General features: G+C 36.0%; 1 protein-coding gene across 1 annotated transcript in view; it reads left to right on the forward strand.

Annotated features, from left to right (window-relative positions):
- The window catches only part of USH2A (usherin), a 383,410-nt gene that overhangs the window by 204,520 nt on the left and 155,935 nt on the right, over window positions 1-22,955 (forward strand). The window contains exons 36-37 of the mRNA XM_082050056.1: window positions 3,521-3,683; window positions 22,271-22,450. Of these exons, the coding sequence (XP_081906182.1) occupies window positions 3,521-3,683; window positions 22,271-22,450 (343 nt within the window). The remainder of the gene's footprint in view (window positions 1-3,520; window positions 3,684-22,270; window positions 22,451-22,955) is intronic.

Consider the following 22,955-nt stretch of genomic DNA (forward strand, 5'->3'; position numbering starts at 1 on the left):
AAACACACATTATTGAAATTAAGTAGAGAAAATACGTTTGAAAGGTGCAGATGTGCTTTAGCCACATCTATAAGGACGTATATAAATAGTTAATGTCCAAGTAAAGAGCAAATTTCTAGCTGCCTGACTGAAAGAGCTGAAGTTAATTTCAGAGTTGCAGAAGCCAGAAGTAGCAACAAGAGCAAGGAAAATATGGTGATTAGTAAATATCTTTTGAATGTAAGTATGTGATCAAAATATTATATTGGACATATTTTAACAGTCTTGTACAACACCCCATTTTTTTAACGATTTAAGAATATGGGAATATTAAATTTGACATGTGAAAAACAAGCCTTCTGAGGCTTTTTTATTTTTTTACATGTTTTTAGAAGTATAGCTGAATTGATAAATCCAGTATGATTTCCTAGTACCGTGGCTGATGAATAACTGGAATAATATCTACTATGCTTGGGTTTGTTTTCAAGCATAACTAAGAAATCTGTACTAATCTGAGATTTTATTTTTTGTTTAATTCAGCTTCATGTGTGCACTTTTAATTTTGCTAACAGGAAAAGGGGAAAAAAAAAGAGAAAAGAAAAGGAAGATCTTAAAATCTTTGGTGTTGTTCCATCATAACTTATAACATCACTATATTGTGCCCTGAAAAGAACTCCCAGGTTTTATTTTTATGATATAATTCGTTAGTCACATTTCCAATATTCTTTCCAAGATTACTTTCTTTTAAATGCTGGTAACATCGTCTATCTGTAGAATACTAGACTTTATAACCATTAAACATTTTATAGCTTGCTCTGCTTTGAAGGATATTTACTCTTAAAAGCTTGAGTGGCTTTTTGCCAGTTTTTCTTGTACATTTTTTACAACTTCACATATGCCCCAAAAGCAAAATTTGTTTTAAGGTATTTGATGTGCAATAACCTGATCCATTGTGTTAGCAGTGATGTTTAAGACGAGTCGTTACCAGACTTTGCATACAGATGAAATATGCATGTTTTCAGTATTTCTGTCCTATCAAATAGGCATCAACAGGACAGAACAGAAAGGCAGTAGTTAGAGTTTTAAAAAATATATTTAGTAGTCTTTTTGCACATCTCCACTGAATTGCAGACTCATAACTTGACTTTCAAAGCAATTCAAAGTAGAGGTCGCTGTAGCTGATACTCATCTGCAACCTGTGATCAGTACGCAAACTGTTTTCCAAAGCCAGTGATCCATCTCTAATCACAGGAATTGAAGTACAACATCTTTATTTAGGCTCACCTAAGTGCTGCCAGGAAGTGAAAGCACTGCATCTTCATTTGATTTTTGAAAGATTTTTGTATCAATTACAGAATGAATCCAAAACTTGAAAAAAAAAAAAAAAGAAGAAAAACCAAATGTTTTGCCTTTACTCTAAATAGCACTCTAAATAGTGTGGGAGCTGTCTCCCAGCAGTAAATAGATATGCTTCCAGCTATTTTTGTTGCTGATCTTGAGCTTAATATGCCCTAATCAATGAATGAATGTGACTGTCCTAAATACACGATTTCTTCAGCTAATGTTTCTGAAGGTGTCTGTGAAGATCTTAGTCAGATATGAATGCATTAATAGTAACTTTTTATTTGGGTTACGTAGTTTTTGTTTAAGTTATTTTTTTCAGTGACTATGATTTATTTTCAAGTGAGCTGCAAACTGGTAACATGTAAATTAAGAAATGCTAAATTTTACTCTCTAGGAAAGGCAAAATATTAGTTGTGTGTCAGTTCCAATTGTTTTTTGTTGCTTAAAAAGTAATAAAACTGGTTTTGAAATGTGTTATCTATTGTAAGGTTCAGAAAAATAAATATGAAATGGGTTTTCTGTGCCAGATGTTTATATACAGAATGTACATTTTTTACACAAAATATTATTTTCAAAGTACACTGCAGAGGTGTAGCTGTAGAGCAGGGGTGTCAAACTCATTTTCAGTTTGACATCACATCAGCCTCACGATTGCCTTCAAAGGGCTGAAGGTAATTTTACGACTGTAAAAATGTGTATATCTGTAGGATTTATTCAGTCCTAAAATTCGGCCTTTTGAAGGCAACTGCGAGGCTGATGTGGCCCCCGCTGAAAATGAGTTTGACACCCCTGCTCTAGAGGATACTGCATCTACTGATTCTAAACAGTGCTTCAATATTTTTTATACTAAAAGAACAGCAGGTCATAAAGAAAAGGCTAGAGACACAGCACAGATGTTGCAGCTGTTTAGGTTGTGGTACAGATTGCTGCAAATTCATACTGTTTTCAGAATATTTTAATCCTCTCAGTAGAGAAAATAGTTGGCATTCATTTATTTATATTTCTGATGTGATGAGATCAGAACATATGCATTTAGCAGCACTATTTTACAGGAAATTATTTTAGTTTAGAAAGCACAGTTTAGTCACATTTGTCCATAAGAAGTTTTTTGACTGAAATATCCAAATAATCAATGTGGTACTGATACAGTAAATCTGTGTAGTGTTTGTCTTTTAGCACATACTTTATCCTGTTGACTTTACTGCAGCTACTCACCTATTTTAAATACAGTAGAGTGTATGAATGTAGAAGCACGTGTAGAGATATTGATGCACATCAAAGATACAGCCTGGCACTTGTAAACAATAAGGTTTCCAAATTTTACATGCTAAAAAGTAAAACATTCGTTTTTCAAGGACAGGGAAAGTATGTTTGGTTATTTTGATGACAGAGTAGGTGTGGCAGATTAAAAATAACATTTATTAGCACTGCCATGAACTTGCAGCTGAGAAGCACTTAAAAAGGTGTGAAATCATCTTATACCTTAGAAAACATCAAATAAATAATGTATGAGAAACAAACTTGTTGCCACAAATAACATAACATCAAATTATTTCGTTCCACAGCACTGAATGTTTACTACAATGTGTGAAATTTGAATACTAGATTTCTATAATATTGAATGAATATTTATTTATATATATAGATGAAAATAATATTTGTTACCTTTTCCACCTCTTTTAAAATATTTTGTTTTCTCTCAATGATCTAGTTTTTATTGCAACTTAAACATGTTAATTCCGGGAGCAACCAGTATTCCGTAACAGATATTGTACTCTATCGAATATCTGTGGTAATTTACTGTAGTGTTTAAATGCATGTTCCTTACAGTTGTCTTTTAAAATGCAGAAGCTCAAAAACACGTTGCCTTCTATTGCTGCTTTCTCCTTTAATGCTAAGCTGAGATAATTCATCCACATGAGGTGTAATGGTGTTTTCAAGAAATGAATCATTCTTTTCTAGTATTTTTTGGCTACCCCTTACATGGGTCTCTGTATAAAGTATGTTAGTTGCTGGACAGCTTCAAACAAATGTAGATGAAAGGAAAGTAAAATGCTTAAAAATTAGGACACCTGGAGTGTTGGTTATCTTTTTTTTTTTTTTCTGAAGACATAACTTTTCGTAAAATTTTGCATTTCTCATTGCTTCTCTGTTTGTAAACTATGGCAACAAACTTGTCTCATGGTTGAACTTACAGGTAGAAGCTCGGACCATGGAAGCTCCCCCCAAGGGAACAGTTGATATATTTGCTGCTGTTCCTGGGTCCAAAGAAGCTCAGTTAAAATGGCTTGCCCCAAATAAACCTAATGGAAAACTGACCTACACAGTCTTTGTCACTGGTCTCTTCTATGCTGATCAAGGTACTTTTTTTTCCTTCATAATAAGTCTAATGATAGCACTGATATTCCATTTCATGTTTTGAAAAATTCCTTTATCACCAATTTTTTCTCCTTTTTTGCCACTCCATTGATTATTTTAGCATGATCAATTTTATTCTTTAAGTACTGCTGCTTTGATTTATGGTGCTTTGCATTTGTACAAACACATAAATTGGCAAATAAAGATAAGCCCTTTGCAGTCATTTAGTCTCTAGATATACACATGGCATCTTATCTCACAACCTTCAGTCAGATAAGGAGGCTATACTCAGAAAATTTAAGTTGGCTTTCTTGTATAAGTGGGAGCCATTCATGAGAGCTCTTCATAATATGGTTGTTTATGAGTATATTTGAAATTTATATAAGCTGGTGTGAAGAAGTAACCCTTACAAACAACCAGCTACCTAAAAAAGTATGCAATTAAATCAGATACTTATTCCCAAAAAGGTGAAAGGAAAACAGGCTCTTTATTTGTATATAACAAACAGACTTAACATACAATAAAAAAGCCTGAAGAGTAATAGTTATCTGTTAAACCTTATTGCATCGTGAGCTGCTGTTTTATTCCCACTGGTTTATGTTATAGGCTGGTTTCTTTTTTCATGTGTCTTTCAAACCTAAACGTAGTAATGTGGTTTTGGGTGAAAATATTGCTAAATCTGAACAGGTAGAGTTAAACATTGATGTTACCATTGCAAAGAAGACTGTATAAGGCACTAAAGAATATAAATTGACAGTTTTTCCAAATATATTGCACACAGTGTATATTTTTCAGTAGAAAGTAAAATGTTGTGTCCTCTAATTATTATATAAATATAAAGTACTTGGGCAGAGAGTAAAAATGAATGCTTGCAAAATGCGTGTGAGCATTTAATATGTCAATTTGAGCTATTAGGCATGCTCTAAGGTATAATAAATAATAAAATATTGTACACAAATAATGTGTGTGAATTATACCTAACAATGTTGTCATTAATTTTTAGTGCACTTTAAATAGCATGATTGACATCAGGCAACTATAAAAATGTTTTCTTATGAGCATAATACAAAATTGTGGTCGAAAATAATGTTTGGATGACATTTAATCCTTCTATGTACTGTACGCAAATTTAATCAGTACTGTAAATGTGGTAACAGATAGAGAATTGAACCACTGATGGCTTCATAACTTGCCTTTTTTTTTTCTGCTCAGAATGAGAACGATTTGTTGTTTCCAGTATTGCTGCTAAAGAGAACATACACGCTGTAATTGCTGTCCTCTACAAAGTAGTATATAAATGAACTTGTTTGTGTGCTGTTTGGAGAGAGACATTCATTGAGGAGCGTAACGTGTGGTAGGCAGTCTCAGCTGACCCCTCACAAAGGCTGTTGTGTCCCTTTTTTATGCAATGAAGGCTTTGATGTATTCTGCTGTGAAGCACTTGTAAGATTATGAGGAGAAGGAGTGATGATCAATTTGAAAAAAAGGAGCAACATTTTGGCTGGACCCGTGACAGCACAGCCATTTCCGCCAAGGCAGCAGGGTGAATAATGCAAAAGCCATATTCCCCTTGTGTTTAATCTTGCATTGTTTTTGCAGAGCAAATTTTTGCTTGCTTTCTAAGTCATGTCATCCTCGGTTGTCATCCCGTCTCTCAAACCATCAAAACGGTATTAAATGTTGCAAAGCTGTGCAGCTAGAGAACTTTCAAAAGTCAGAACCCATTTGCAGAGCAGCCCTTGTAGAAAATGTATTCTGTTCTCGGCAGAATTTTCCTTCAGTTCTTTCCACTGAGAAGTTTACTGATTTCTCCCAGTGGAATCTGCTGGAATTTATCGGTTCATGGTTGGCAGTCACAGATTAAGGTAAATGTCGATCCGTAATGACCCTCTACATGTTAGTATTGCAGTAAAGCTGGGCTTTTATGTCAAAGATATCGGAGAGGGAGCTATTACACATGACAGGGGTGATCAAGGGACTCCAGACCAAGGCAAGCATTATTAAATATTGACTAGTTCTGTGATTTATGTAGAGCTGGAGGAAAAAAGTGACTTTTTAACCATTATATATTCTTCAGCAACGAAAACCAGCCATTTATCTCCTGCTGGTAATAAAGAACAGAGTGCCTGCATATTTTAGTGGAGGGAAAACCTGGCCTTATAAATGAGATGGCCTCTTTCATGATAACATTTCAGTTTGTTAATTGCCAAAAGCAAAACAGGCAAATTGGAAGCAATTATAAGAGTTGACTTAAAGTGCCTGCTATGTTAGTTCAACTCAGGAGAGCCGGGTGGTGGTGAAGGAGTCATTGGGGAATGGAACCCAGAAAATTTCATTATTTTTGTTCACCGTTGCTGAAACTTTGCTTTGCAATGCTAAATAAATAAAGTGTGCTTCCCCCCAGAAGTCAGAGCTCTAGCAATTGACATTTATGCTGGCTGTTTTGGGGGTATGCAGGAAGGAAATTAAGCATTAATTCATCAAACTTAAATAAGACATCATCTGTTCACCATATTTACACAAAGCTTATTGAATTGTCTGTTGGCTAATTGGTATTTTCTTGACATAATGAACAACTGTATTTCATCCTTTGCTGAAACGTCTGTTAGAAGGAGGGAGGAAAATGTAAAAATTGGAGGTGAAATTCACCTCCAAGGGCTGCATATAAACATTAAAATAGTTGCACCCATCACTCGAATTGGTGGGCTGCTCAGCAGTACGTTAAGCTGTCAGTTTGGGAAGCTTGGGAAACTGATTTTAGATCTCAGATCTGAAAGGTCACATAAGGGAATAAGTTTTGAAGACTGTTGCCTAACAAGAGTTTGTTGCAGTGACCACACTGATGTTTTGTGATTTCTGTGTATACAGCTCTCAATTAAAAAAAATCTTTATTTAAATTCATTCAAAGATTAGTAGATGTCAAAATAATGTCTGTTATGAAGGAAGGTGTGATGGGGGAGATTTTGCTTGACTGTCTGTCTGGCCAAGACATCCCAGCTGTGACCTGGTTTTATGTGAAAGTAGGGTTACTCAATTACATAATGCCAAGAACTGTTTAAAAACAAGCCTGTCAGATATGGAGTACTGTGGGGGAAAACAGCCCAGATTTTGGCAATGGTTCTAGAAAAAATTAGTATTTAATTACTTAGCTATATGTCTGTTTCTAGATGAAGTAGAATTAAAGAGAATTAAAGCTAAAAAGACCTGAATAAACATTTAAGAATGTCAGAGCATATTACAGAGGTACATATAATTTGATAATGCAGGGGTTATTGTGTTCGATCAAAGAGCCGGATTCATTATATTACTATCTTTTTCGACTGTGACTGAACTCCATGACACCTGGAAGGCCTATGTTTGAACCTAACGTATACCCATGGCTTGTTTGTTTGGTGAGTTGTAGTTGGTTGTTTTTTGGGTTTTTTTTAAATAAGAGATATTACTAATCTGAGGGATGGGTTCATGGGATACACACTTTTAAAGACCGTAAATCCTTCTGCATAAGTGTAGGCCCTGGACAGGCCAAAGGACACCACTGTGAGAGCGTTGCTTTTTATTTTTCTAATGTTGCATTTCTATATTTTTACACCACCATCCTTAATGTATATTGTGAAGCTCTGCTTGATGTGTTGTTATCTTATCACGGCCCTACCCTAGCATATGGTATGTTGAGATAGCAGGTTGATGACATGGGAAGTGTTTAAATAACATGTAACTTAACACTTTCTCTGTCATGAACTTGTTATTCCAACACGTTAGAGAAATCAGCTGATCTCATACTTGGATATTCTATAGATCCCCCCAGGCTTAGCTCCTTTTTTGTCCTGTTCCAAATTTTTCAAATTTCACATATATATGTCTGTGTCTGACTGTCTTTAATATTTAATGTCTACTGTTTCTCCACCAAATGGATTTTCCATTCATTGTATTTGTTTAAGATACCATGTAACTTCCCATCCAGCTGTTTTTTACAAATATGCATACCTCATAGGAATTCAAGCGAACAGCCTGGTAGCTTATTCACTATTTCCTTGTTATAATAAGTTGTATTTCATTCTAGACTGTTTTCTAACAGGGTCAGATAATCTTAAATAGCTTGCAAAAGATTTAAAGTTGCTGTGGTGTTTTTTTGGGGTGCAGAATATTTATTCTCTTACAGACAAAACAGAAATACATTAGTAAAAACTACACTGTAATGCATAAAACAAGAGAGAATGTCCTAATTGTACTGACTTCTTTAAATTCCTGACTGATGTTTTGTGGTGCATGTCCTGTTTTTTTTGTTGCTGTTTAGTTCTGATGTTGACGGGGATACTTATTCTTGGATTTTCAGATCCTGGCATGGCAAGGTCTTGGTAAATAGTGTAAGTCTGGTCAACATTTATCAATAGCCAAATTGAAAGAGAAGGAAATACTATCATAAACTGATTGAAAAGGTTACCTATCATAAACTGATTGAAAAGGTCACTGTGGAATTTTAAGTGTGAAATGTAGATCAGTAGGAGATAGTTTGGATTTTCTGCCAATAGAGGAGGATACTGATAATGGATTTTTCCATAGCTGGACCATGCTTTAGCAATCTATGCAGGAGAAATATCTGTGTCAAATAGGCTTCATTTTCTAATTCAACCATTTATTTTTGTAGCAGCCTTTTTCTTTGAAAGAAAGAGCTTTGTTGAGTCGGTTTCACCATTCTGATCTGTACAGGCATGCTTTCCAGAAGCATATTTGTTCCTAGCAAACTCCATATGGAAATAAAACATAACTTCAGAAATTGAGGGCTCTGTCCCAATTCTGCAATACTCAGGCAACGTGGTTTCCTGCAAAAGTCGCTTTGCCTCAAGTCATTTAAGTCCTGGTGCCTCCTTGGAAGAAGCCTTAAAGAGGAATATGGTTGCAATTGGTTATTCCAACGCATGAAACACTGATCTTACCAGTTCACAAACAGTTTTTCTATTTAAGAGGAGTTAAAGTTCTTGTTATTATCTGATACACTTCCAATTCTTGGAGGACTTGAGGGGGAAAGAAAGGTGACAGAGTCAGGCTTATTTCCCTCAAGTAGCTTCCTCATTCAGACCTATTTACCCTCCAGGTGGTTTAGATTAAGTACAGGGTCATTTTTAATTGCATCTGGATATCTGAAATTAAGTTCTAGTACAGAAAGAATCAGTTATTACCTCTTTTCCAGAGGAGAGAGTTGGAGGAAATTCTTATCTTCCTACCTGTGTCAGATGACTGCATTAGCACAAAATGAATCCAAATCTGTAGTCCCCTGGATGCTGTGATGCATTTGAATGCAAGTTTGACATAAAGAGAATCCTTAATTAACTATGTGTCCTTAGGGAGTTTCACAACACGAAGTTGCAGGGTTATACTCAGAACTCTTTTTTGCTCGTGAATGCAGAAATCAATGTATGTTACTTTCAGTGTTTTGTTTTTTACTTTTTGTAACTTCTCTTGTTGACATATCATCCAAGGTTCTTACTTTTCAGCAGTGTAGTACATCTGGTGGTTTTGTAAAGGGGAAATAATTCCTCTGGTAACTCTGCTTATTTTGAGATACCGTGCCAGAAAGCTTCCTTACAGAGTACTCATTCTCTTGGCAAACTGCAGAATTGTGACTGCAGAATACGGCATTTTCTGGTAAAAATAATAATAATAATAATTTAAAAATCTATATCTATAAACAAGTTGACTTTTGCATACATATGTTAGAACTTCATTCATCAAATGAAGTGAATCAAGAGAGTGCATTTAAGCAATGTCCACTGGGGGAAGACGGGGAAGATGTGCCACCTGCAGGTGCCAACAGAAGTGGGGAGAGGAATGCTGAGGCCCATTAAAGTTCCTAGCCTGTCTTGTGTCAAAAGTTTGAGAATGGAGAATGAAAATTTTGTGGGATGTTATCTTCAAAGTTGCAGAAGGAAGTAAGTGGTTTACATTTAAATCTGGCAATTTAAAAGGAACACAACAATTTCTGAGAATTACACATTTCAGAAATGACTAAAACATTTCTGAGAGACTTATTATACTAATTTTCATAGGGAATTATTTTAGACATGGTTGTTTGAATAATTACTTCAAAAATAAATATCTAAGTATAATTTTGCATCTACAGTTGCTCCAAATGGATATGCAATATCTGAAAATAGATATGAGTTTGGATGTGCTTTAATATTTACAAGAAAAATTCTTTTACAAAAATGGCAGTATGGTCATCCCATATATGTAATGAAAGCATATGATTTCCTTTCATCATAAACTATTTCTTAAAAAAACTTGCTTTTTTTTTTTCTTATTGTTGAGTAGTTTTTAAGAGTTTCCTCTCATGTATCTGGACATTCAAGAAGATGGTACTAAAGAAATGTATTTTTTCCAGTAGGTATACTTCAGGACTGTGTTCTTCCTGCATTTAATCACTTACCAAAGATGTTCAGAATATCATGTGTTCCTGTGCCAGGGACAGACCATTATCTATTAAGGACAGGAAAAGTCATTCCAACTTTACTCCGATAATTAGGATTACAAAGTAACCCTGTACATTCTGCAACCTGAATTCCCTAGTAGCAATCCTTGGTTATTTTGTTTTTCAAAACGATAGGCACACTAAATTTTACATTACTAATAAGAAAAATAATCCTTTCTTCAAGAAGCTGGCCCAAGGATAATAGAGATACTTGACTTTAAAAGAAGGGTAAAGTTTTCAAAAGGAATATGAATCTGAGAAATTGTGGTGATATTAATGACGTTGGTAATTTATCGGTTACCTTTGTAATATATAAAGAAATATTTAATCTGTTTCTGTTTGCTGTACTGCTGTGATGTTGCACAGTGCCTAAGGTACCTTAGTTCCCTAATATTACTAATGCTAAGGACCCTGAAGCCACTGAGGCAGTGTTTTCCAGAGCCTCCCTGGAAGTATTTTCTGTTATAGTTCTCATGCTGTTGTTCTTGGATTATTTTTCTCATGGCCTTGCACCTGCAAACCCCAGTAGTGTTGTTACAGAGGATCTTCATAGGAGCAGCTGTGATGCTGTGAGAATTGCCTCACCCCACCAGGTCTTTACCTCCCAAAACCTAGTATGCAACGAAGTTGATAATAATAATTAAAATGCTTGATAAGTATTATCCATTAATATATGGACATAGATGTTTAGTGACCAATAAGTTTACAGCACTTGAACCATGTTAACACGCTCCACACAGCACAGATACCATCATAAATGGGAACAACCAGCATGGCATTTGAACAGTTCTCAATGGGAAGTATATAGTGTTAGGGAGACAGGATAACTAAAATCATCATCCCCACCATAAGTAACAGTATTGGCATATACACCTGCTCACCAGAGAGATACCGGCCCAAATCCCAAAGTAGGATGCTTTTGTGGAAGCCCCTGGCTGCTTTTCCAAATCAGCCATTAAGCAGATTTTTCTTATTTCATCCCCTTACTACCTCATTTTGTCTATCTTCTTAGTTTTAGCTACAGACCTCACTAGTCCTGAAGATGTTTGAGGTGGAAAAGAAGGGGATGTGTTACTAATTTTCAAATAATCATGTTTAATCTGTTCACTAGGGCAGGACTTAGGAGTATTTTGGCACTGAGTAATGTGCCATTTAAAGTTTGATTTGCTTGACTAGAAAACTTGTAGTTTTGCATGCACTTCAGGATGATGATTGGGTAATATTTAGTCAAACTTCAGTAGATTTTGAACAGATTCATAATACACCATCTACCAGCAAGATATCCTTCAACAGCAGATATGCTTTTCTTCTTCTTTCTTTTCTTTTCTTTTCTTTTCTTTTCTTTTCTTTTCTTTTCTTTTCTTTTCTTTTCTTTTCTTTTCTTTTCTTTTCTTTTCTTTTCTTTTCTTTTCTTTTCTTTTCTTTTCTTTTCTTTTCTTTTCTTTTCTTTTCTTTTCTTTTCTTTTCTTTTCTTTTCTTTTCTTTTCTTTTCTTTTCTTTTCTTTTCTTTCTTTTCCCTTTCCTTTCCTTTCCTTTCCTTTCCTTTCCTTTCCTTTCCTTTCCTTTCCTTTCCTTTCCTTTCCTTTCCTTTCCTTTCCTTTCCTTTCCTTTCCTTTTCCTTTTCCTTTTCCTTTTCCTTTTCCTTTTCCTTTTCCTTTTCCTTTTCCTTTTCCTTTTCCTTTTCCTTTTCCTTTTCCTTTTCCTTTTCCTTTTCCTTTTCTCTCTCTAATTTCTACAGTGGGCTGTTTCTCTGGTGAGGAGTCTAGTATCAGACTGCAGATAGTGTTTTAATTGATCTTCTGCATCTCTCTTCACATAATTATGCTTTTGTCACATGTACAATGATCCGTTTCTATATTGTACTGTGTAATTTATTGGCTTTCATGTTATAAAGCAGATACATAAGGCTGAACCCCATTTCTGTGAGGAATGTATTATGAGTTCTTAAGAAGCTGAAATTCCTGGTGACCTCCAATAGCAGGATAGTCTCTGAGGCTGTTGCTGCTCCCTTGGAACAGTCTAGTGAATAACAGCAATCTTCTAGAGATGGCACTGGTAAACAGTATTGAGTAAAATGGAATTTGCCCATCAGTTTTCCTATGAACACAGTCTTTTAGTTAATGAATGTCTTACAGAGTTCTTAACCCACACAAAGGCTGAAGAGGTTACATTGACAGTGCTTAGTTATCTGTGGTAAATCCTAATGCAAAAAAAAAATTATGACATTGGACACAAAATTATTAGTGTCAATGGTATAAATACAAGACCCAAACAAAATATAAATAATCAGACTGGAGCTTCTGCAGATGGAGAAATTGTGTTTGGATACTTGTATGTCTTGGTTTCAAAGAAATATGCTTCTCTTTAGGAACCAATGTAAAACTCATCTGTTTTCTCAGGTAGAGAAAGCATGATGAAAACTGGGATTTCACATGATTGGATGAAGTTTTTATGTGAAGGTTGGATCAGATTTGGTTTTGACTATGTAACTTTCTGGTGTTATACCAGAAAGATCAAGATACTATGATAGGTCATCCTTTTATAGGGATGAGTGTGTGCCGTTGGCATGGCTGTTTATGTTCTACATGTTTTTGCCCTGAATAGGCTGGTTTCGCCCTAAGTAGGCCATATAAGTAAGTGCAACAAACACTCACCTGAGTGATTCTGTGATTCTTTTGATGTACAAGTGCATCATTTATGATGCCTCATGTAAGGTGACTGGAAAAAAACAAAAGAATGTCTTATGTCAAATAAGAAACCCAGATCAAGTTTAGAGCTTCATTCCTTCCAAAGTATTACAACTAAGTGTAATGGCATTTGACAGTATTGACATTTTTTATATGACTTCTTTCAGCTAACTCAGCATTCTGAAAAAATAAATGATGTTCTCCCTTTGTGATTGAAAGGGTTAAATAGTACCAATTCATTACCACTCACAAAAGAATTTATTTTGTTCTCATAAATCAGTTTTATTCCACATTTTTATTATTCCCTTGGGTCAGCTGCTCCAATTGAAATCAATACAAGTGCAAGTGACACAATCAATCTAGATATTTGATTATGGATTTGAGACTCCCAGTTCTGCTCTGTGTGTTTAGCTAGTCTCCTTCTGATAGTGTCCCTGGAGAATGGAAAACTCTTATTGGCATCCATGAATTATGGGCATAGATTCAGAAACCAGATACTATGATAATCTCTATTTATGTAGTGCTGCAGCTAGGGAAAGAATATTCTAACTATGGAAAAAACAAACTTAAAGATTTTAAAGTTAACTGTTTCTGAAATTTATTTAGTGTGTGAACTCCCTTGTGAAAGAAACTTTATAAAGTCTCATCATTTGTCTATAAAACTCCTCAAACAAAACAGATCAAATCAGCTATTACATGGTCTATCAGCTTAAAATCACAAGTACAGCAAACGTTTTTGCTATTTGTTACCTTCTGGTCATTTATAGACAAAGTGATATTGTGCCACTCAGGGTACTAAACTATGCTGCGACACTTTCCCCTGTTCATGTTCGGATAAGAGCACCTGGATACTGGAAGCCTGTATGAAATCCACATAAGTTGGATCTACTCAAAGAATGCTTTCCAGAATTGGGTGGCCTCAACCTATTTTATGATTTCTTTAGTAATGGATGGTGTTCTTACAGTGTGTCCCTAATGTACTTAGTACTGTGTACGGGGGGGTCCAGGACTGATGCCCCTTGGTGCTGTTTCAGCAAAGCGAGTTACAATACAGATGAGTATACTTACAGTAGAGGTTTGACACTATACTGAATACACTGTTTTAACCAAAAGGTCTAAATGAGACAGACTCAATTGCAAGACTCATTGGACATTTCTATGTTTATGAAGGAGTAATGAGAAAACCTAAAACAGTAATTCAAATGAACCAAGTTTCTTCTTGACAGTTTCATCTACATTTACAGAGTTTTTAAGTTGAAAGTGTCATGGCACTGGACTAGAATCTCAAAAGGGTAGATGAGACCACACACCAAACATTCCTCTCCGCCTGCCATCATGACAGAGCCTAGTCTCGACTGCAGTCATTGACTATCCATGGAGTCTGTGCTAACTTTCTTGTATGAGCTCCCCTATCAAGCTGTGGGCTTTCTTTGTATGTCAGTCCATGTAATTAACGAACATACAAATGAGCACATGCCTTTGTGTTTGTAATACTAATGATCACTTATTTTTCCTGACAGGAATGTACTTTCATCATAATGATTACCCCTGCTTTGCCTCAGGGTTCTTGAAGTATTCTGCAAATTTTTGTAGAATCATAGAACAGCTGAGGTCAGAGAGCACCTCTACAGATCATCTAGTCCAACCCCCCTTCTCCAAGCAGGGTCAGTTGGACCACATCGCCCGGGACAGTGCCCAGTTAGGTTTTGAATATCACTAAGGACAAAGACTCCACAACCTCTCTGGGAAAATTGTTCCAGTGTTGAGCCAACCTCAAAGTAAATAAGTTTTTTCCTTAGGCTTAAAAATAATTTCTTGTATTTTCTGTATGTACTCATTGCCTCTTGTTCTGTTGCTCTATACTGATGAGAAGTGTTCGGCTTTTTACGCACTCATGTCAGATATTTATAGACATCGATAAGATCCTCCTGCCTCCAGGCCTTCTCTGCTTGAGGCTAAACAACCTCAGTTCTCTCAAACTCTCTCTGTGTGACAGGTGTGTCAAGCCCTTAATCATCTTTGCTTGGACTCCACTCCAGTAACTTCATATCTGTCTTGTACTGGGAAGCCTGGAATAGGATGAGCACTCCAGATGTGTCTCACCAGGGCTGAATAGAGAGGAGGGATCCCTTTCCTTGACCTGCTGGCAATGCTCCTCCTAGTGCAGCCCATGAAGCTGTTGGCTTTCTTTGTCTCAAGGACTCATTGCTGGCTCATGTTCAACTTCTTGTCCACCAGGACCTCCATGTCTTTTTCAAAGCAGAAAAGCAACTTTCCAGCATTAGCCCCCAGCCTGTACTGGGGACCAGCTCAGAGTGATGGACAGAATGTCCAGCATATGCATTCTGTACATCTCAAGGCAGTCTAAGACAGCTGTATCAAATTTAAGTCCGTGAAAAGTCACAGAAGGTGCCTTTGCCTGTTTTAAAGTGAGGAAAACTGAGCTGTCAAAGAAACAATTTAAGTAGTACAGTCAGAAACTACATCTGGGTTTCTGAGCTTTCAGATTTTTTCTGTATATGGCCATAGGACTTTCATCTTGTTCTTTAAATATTTTCTGCTTTTCAGTCTTAAAAGTAAAGGCTTCTTTAATTACCAGGGAAAAATGAAAAAGCTAAGGTTTTTAAATGCAAATAATGTGAACTGTTCATTATTTACACGAAAAGGAATATATTGGATTCATAGTTTTTCCAGTTCACCACAGTGCCTTTAAGTTATCCATCTTGTTTCATCCAGCAACTCCCTCTGGCCCATGAGTATGAAGACTTCCTGTGATAAGAGAAATTTTAAGTTCTGGACTCAGTTCTATGGACTGAGACCATGATATGTTCATAGGAACAAATAGTGGTTCAGGAGATTGAGGCACAGAATCAGCAGTGTACTCATCTGAAAAAATAACCCAAAACCAAAGCCCCAAACCCAAGAAAACCCCACCACAAAACACACACAAAAACCTCAGTGCTTTGTTTGACGGATATGGTGTCAAAGCACTGAAAGCACTTCATAAGATCAGTATAACAATTGGGATGATAATTGGAGAACAGTTTATTATTACAAGTCTTAGGAAAAGAGAGTCACCAGTAATGATAAGGAAAGACTTTTAGCTCTGTGTTATCGGGATAATTGAACTAATGGAAAGTAACTTTTTTTTGTTTGTTTGTTTTTTGTTTTTAAATTCTGAATACTGCTCTAGAAGCAGTGGGAAAAGAAGAGAAGAAAAACCTTAGCTGAGAGGAAACTAGTAGCTTGTGTGGAAGTTAATGAGGCTGAAGAGCAGGCAAAACTAATGGATAAAGGAATGAGTTTACAGATGAGGAAGTGTGCATATTCACAGAATTTCCCCCAGAAAGATGTGGTGCCAAATAGCCAGAAATCAGCACAGGGACAGAAACTGTTGGACACTGAGGATGAGGTATGAGGAAGGATGGGGAAAAGAGGTGAAAAAGTGAGTTTTTGTTTCATTTTTATTTTGTTATCTAACTTTTTCTGTGACCCAAGATAAGATGCTCACACATATATAAAAGAGGCATAAAAATAACTGTGTTTGTGCTTGTTAACTAAATAATCTTTGTATGATTCTCTAGGTCCTCATATGAACTGTTCCTTGACCTGTATCTTTGCTACCTTTACTCTTTGAGTAGTCTTCTACAGTGGTAATAATTCTGTTTCTATGTTTTTGAACATTGTGTCGCAACATCCTCTCTAATGTAAAAGAGATTATCAGGACCTGTATGTATATAAAGAAAACAGTATAGATTGATAATAATATTTCAGAGTATGACACAAAGCCTTAAACTCACTTGAAAAATACACAATATATAGTGTACTTTTGTGATTGAAGCCTCACGATATCTTGGAATAGTGATACCAAAAGAACATAATAGCCCATTAAACATTTGTGATTGTAAGACTTACGTGTTTCAGGCTTAAGTACCTTTTAGGTGGAAATCTCTCTGCATTTCACAGACTATGGTCCCGTAATATCATTTAAGTTTGGACAAGTCTAGGAGTAAGATGAACAGTCAGTCACTTTCTAGGACACTGCGAATAGGAAGAGGTAAAAGTCTGTTTTACAAAGGCAGCTCAGTTGTTGAAATCCCATAAGAATACAAACACAGAAGTATAAGGAAGCTGAATTTTGACTAATATCTTCTGTATAATGATGGCTAGCTCTTGATGATCAGGGCAAGAAAACAATGTGAGCACCCAGTAGTATTTTTCACCAGCATGGCCTCCTTGCTTCCTGAAGTCAGCAGCATAGTTGTGTCAGTGTGTTTGCAATACTGACACATTAGACTGGTTATGTTTAAACTTATTACTTCAATAATCACAAATGCAGTGGTAGTAGTAGAAGTATTCGGTATTTGCCCACACATTTGAAATGTGAGTATTTTCTTTTTAATATGTGAAAACCTCTCAATTTATTACCCATTTCCTTATGAACATTCATTTTGATCCAGATGGAAAGAGTACCTTTAAATACAGCAAATTTGGGGGGCAGGGGGTAGGGAACAGCAAAACACCCACCAAAAAACCACATGCACAAAAATCCCCACAAAAAAACAGTTTTTAAATGTGAGATGAATGCATTTAGTTGATGTTATTTCTTTTTTCCATTGTGGTCTTTGTCACAAGGATGGTTTCATGCTGTACCATCTCCTGTGCTACTTACAACCTTTGTCACATGAATAAGATATCAGAACACTAATGACTAATATACAGTATTCTGTGTCTGCTGATACTATACCATACTACTGTGACCTTTGCAATATTATGTATTCTGATTGGCTGTCCATTTCACCTCTTCCCCACAAGTTAATAAGGCTGTAAAAAGGACAGAACTTGAAATGGCCAGCCAGTCAAATTACAGAATATTGAAAAGGTCAGAGCAGTACAGCACAGAGAAAAAAATTATGGAATATATGAGGCATTAAAATTCTTGTGACAATGATTATAACAAGAATGGAAAAGGATACCCATTTATGTTATTTCAATCTAGTGAACCCCATAGGATGACGGACCCAGGACAGCAGTAATTTACGCACCACTGACCCACAGGATTCACCTATTTACAGGGGTACTCAGTAACAGGAATGCATGTGTGCTTGGGAGCTCCCTTCAAAGTGTCCACCCCAAAACACAATGCACTTGCAAACACAGATACTTACCAGCTAGAGTACTGTGTGAAACTTAACACTTCTAAACAATTATTTTGAATAGAACATGTATTTGTGTATCTTTTTTAATGTAAGCATGTTTTGTTACTTGGTTTTGTATCAAGTGTATATAGTTTTTAAGTATGTATATGGATATTCTTGAGCCCTAATTTTGTCATTTGGATAATGTCTTCCTGAAAAACTGAGACACTTTGATCTGGTATAAATCAGGGCTAAACTGGGAATGACGGATTTTTCTCAAATACCAGATTTATCCAAAGAAGCCCCTCAGAAATATTTGTGGGAATATGGAGAGACCTAGAGGAGGAAGGCTAGAAAAAGAACAAAACCATCACGATGCAAAAAAATATGAAAAGATTAAGGAGCATGGGGAAGCCTTCTGTATCTGAAAAGGGTTTAGTCTTTTTTGAGAGGTTGTAGGAGATGGTGACTCTGAGCCCCCTTCCATCTGAATCCATCTTTTGGTACAGGTGCTTGTGTGTCTGATTGTTGAAGGACATGGTGAGCCAGTTCTAGGAGTTTGTTTTCTGCCTCCCTAGATAGGTTGTTCATGTTAGCTGTGTCTTGAGGGGATCTTGCTTGTTGGAGTGCTGGTGACTGTTCATGGAAGGACTTACAAGGCAGAAATGTGCAAGAATGAGGAGGTATTCAGGTAGAAACCACTTATCCGAAGTAAAATAATGTCTCTTAGAACTTTTACCAGCATTTGAGGCAGCTGCTGTTTAGTTCTGTGGCAGACTTGCTGGTAGGCTACAGTAGGACCTGTGAGCAGGATGGAGAGCAAAATGCACAAGAAAAATGGAAAAAAAGAAGCCTCATCCACTTATACTCACAAATAGGGTCCACACCAAAGCAGTCTGGGCAGGAATGGCACAGAGTGATATGACGGGGTTATCGCTGTATCACTTTCTGTCAGGCTGAACCTATGTGTCTGCATTTTCCAGCCCACTGAAAGCAAAGTTTAAGCAGTGAGAAGTGGCAAAGCTGCATATTGTAAGTCAGCCTCAGTAAGACCTGCATTTAAAAAATGTTCTTCTAATATTTTACTTGCCAGCAGCAGAAATTTGCTTGGCTGGGAACTGGGATAAAATGCCTTTTGTCTGTGTAATATTCAGGTTTGGAGATTTGTGAGTACTCCTCAGCTTTTTGTTAGAAGCAATTCAAAATTTTGAACTGCTATGTTGTCTATCTCATTGTAAATTTGCAAGTTCATTTTTGAGCTGAATAAAATGGTTATGTAATTACATACTTCTCCTAATTATTGAGTAATTATATACTTCTTATAATTGCCGAGTAATCACTCTGCTATAACTAGAATTTAATGTTACAACTAATTGTATAATTACTGTATATTAATGTTGTTATCCAGGCAATTTGGAATAGAGTGGTATCCTTTTAATTCCTTTTCTGTTACTCAAAACTGTATTTTCAGAAATATAGCATAGTTAGCCACTGGAAGAAAGATTAATAGTGGGATAAAAATATCAGCAGAGGAAGCACATGCTTTTCTTCTGGGCTCAGGTGGATGAGAATAAGGATATTAACATGATATTGAGACTGTACTGTAGGTAGAAAAAGTTTAGTTTTCTCATGAATTTGGCACATAAATTGCTGTTAGGCAGCCTGCTTTTATGCTTGAGGTATGATTCTATCCTGAGCACCTTGATCTGTCAACACTGGATTTTTAACCTTTCCTTCACATTGTAGGTGAAATATTTAAAAAATTCACCTCTTTTCACAGCCAGTGGAGTCCTTATGTGTTTTACGTCAGAAGGACCTTAAGACTATGTGTGTCAGTTGACCATTTCTAATGGCTTTATTGAGAATAAAACAGTAGGTGCATGTAACAGTCACATGTTGTTGGATGGGCATCGCAAATAAAAAGTCGCGGACTGCCTGGTGGCAGGTAGAAAAGCTGTGATACATTAGGGGAGAAATGTGCTTTGTTGGATTGTATCTACTCCCAAACCACACAGAGAGACAGTTTTACAAAGATGCAGAGGGGGGGTTTGATATACAACATAAGAGCTGAGATCAAGTAATGCATTTTTTTAGTGCTGGCTGAGTAGCCTGGGTACGTAAGAGTAATCTCAGACAAAATAACTTTGCTTCTGCAGAATTGGTGTGTCTGTATGTGGAATGTGTAAAACGTGGTGGTTCTTCTTTCATGATAAGAAGCTTTGCCTCCATTGCTGTTCATATAATGGGGTCTCTCAGGCTAATATAAAGTTCATTGAAATCCAAAATAAATCCACCAGGTTTCATGAAATTATTCTACATTCACACTAGTGTAGTCTCTTCAGACAGTCTGGTAATATTTGAGCAGTGAGGAACTAGACTACAAGACAGATTTATAAAAAGAGTTTCATAAAACTCTATCCCTCCCCAAAAACTCAAAGTTTGCCATATGTTGCCAGCAGAATAACAGAAAACACCCTTTGTGCACGTCTGCAATAGAATGGCTCGGACTTGCACAGGGAGTCACATATTGTTTATAGGAATCCCAAAATTAGAGGAAGGTCCAGACCACTTATCCATGGTAAAATGTAATGTGAACATGACTGAATTGTACTGCATATGCACATTAGTGCACATCATAGAAATATGGAATATTTGGAAAACTGTTTGTTGTAGTTTAACCCCAGCTGGCAACGAAGCACTAAGCAGAAGCTGGCTCAAAAAAAAAAAAGTAACGTATGTGGGCTGAAATGAAGACAGTTTAACAGGATAGCAAAGGAAGAGTAATAATAATAATATACAAAATGAGTGATGCGCAGCCCAGCTGCTCACCATCCATTGACTTATGCCCAACTTGTCCCCCACCAGCAATGCGAGCCTCCAAGCCAGCTCCCCTAGCTTATGTACTGAGCATGACACCGTATGGACTATCCCTTTGGTCAATTTGGGTCAGCTCTCCTAGCTATGTCCTCTCCCAGCTCCTTGTGCACTTCCAAGCTGAAAAGTCTTTGATTTAGTATAAGCACTACTTAGCAACAACTGAAACATCAGTGTATTATCAACATTAGTAAAATACTAAATCCAATATAGAGCACTATAGCAGCTACTAGGAAGAAAATTATGTCCGTCCCAGCTGAAGCCAGGGCACTGTTTCAGGTTTAATAACATTGTAGTTTTAGCGGTTCATTTGAAATTTGCATAAAAATGCGTAAATGCAATGAGTTTCACATAAAAAAAATATCTAAAAGATAGTTTCTAAGTTTTTTTTTTTAAATAACATAGCACTAGATTTTGTAGAGGACTCACATGTCAATATATAGACTTCTGCCTGTGACAATACCTTAATTAATTTAAGATATTTTTAATAGTTATATTCTGTTTAATCTCATTCTCATACCTGTGGTCTTAGGCTTGTGTGATTCTGCTGTTGTTTGTAAAGCAGAATTTCCATTTACTTCAACGTGGGACCTCTCTGTGGAATGATGGATAGTAGTAATAATATTAATCATTTATATAGCACTTTATACGTTCAAAATATTGGATAATTTTAAATTAGCTCAGCTTTGTTCCCAGATACATGAATAAAATCTTCATTGAGTCAAAAAAGAAGTTGTTACTTGACATTTTTTTAAATTTTCCAGTCTTACTCATCAGCTATTTTGGAAAGGTTTATTTTGTTATTTTTGTATGGCAGAATATTGTCTTAAGTTTAAGATCTTAAAAGGGTTGTAAAGGACATGTAGGTTACTGTGGTGTCCTCTGATGATTTCAGCTGATAAATTTGATACTTCAAATCCTTGTTTTATCTTTGAGAGGACTGCAGGCCATGCTGGAAAGCATGTGTTTCTTACTACAGATAACCAATTCTTACACGTGCAATGGAGTTAGCTTGTAAACTCCTAAGGTAAGTCTTTTCCTAGTGAATGCAAAAAGTTTTATGAATCTTTCATAAGCATAAGAATTAACCTTAATGTTTTGAATTTGCAGTTATCACACAATTGTTCTAGAACATGAATAATTTCTGAAAGCTGGTTTTTATTTGCAGTACCTAGCAGTCAGCTTTGCAACTGCATGGTTGGTTCATTTATTTTCCAAGTATTTCAAGTACAACTGTTGGCAAAAGAAGTAGAAAATGGTGATTAATATTTTTTCTCCCAAACAGACCATTTTTTGGTGTTATTTGGATCAATGGCAACTTTTTGTATGAGTAGAAATAAGATTTGGTTCATAAAGACGGTGAATTGTAGCAGATGCAAAGTCTAACATTTGTTCTTCTCCCCTCTTTTCTCTTTTCATAACAGCTAATGCTGATTATTCCATTGTAAATAGTACTCTGATGTTATGCAGCAGCAACGAATCCAATGTATGGGTACCCATTAAAGGACTGATTCCATTTTCTAATTACACAGTACAAGTGAATGCTTCCAACAGCCAGGGCAGCTTGATAAGTGACGCTGTAACAATAGTCATGCCTCCAGGAGGTAAGTATGAAAAAGTGCTTTTTCTGTGCATGTAACAATTACAGAAATACTTTGTTGAACAAAATGATATTTATTATTGCAACTGAGAACTGGAAGTTCAGAAGAATATGTTTGCATTAGTAGTTCTTACTAACAAAATTATTCTTTTCAGCTTCTGATTTGTCACATTGTTCAATTTAAGAACTAGAGAATAAAAATAAGTAGTTCTATAGATAGCATATTATGTAGGTGAGACATGCATTATATACTTCATATTTTTTTTTTTTTTTTCTGTGAATGATGGTGTATTCTATCATGCTTGGCTAATATAATCTAAGAATATGGAGAGTCACCTGCATTTTGTAGTGTGTTTTAGAATAAAAGATATAAATGCTGACTAAGAGCGCTTACTGGGTAGACTTAGCAAATTTGTTTAATAATAGTAATATATATAATAGTAAAAATAGTTATACTTTGAGCCAGAATACACAAACTGATGTAGCTGTAAGAAAGCCAATTGCAATGT

The sequence above is a fragment of the Streptopelia decaocto genome, assembly GCF_964273445.1.
Source record: "Streptopelia decaocto genome assembly, chromosome: 3".
Taxonomy (NCBI): domain Eukaryota; kingdom Metazoa; phylum Chordata; class Aves; order Columbiformes; family Columbidae; genus Streptopelia; species Streptopelia decaocto.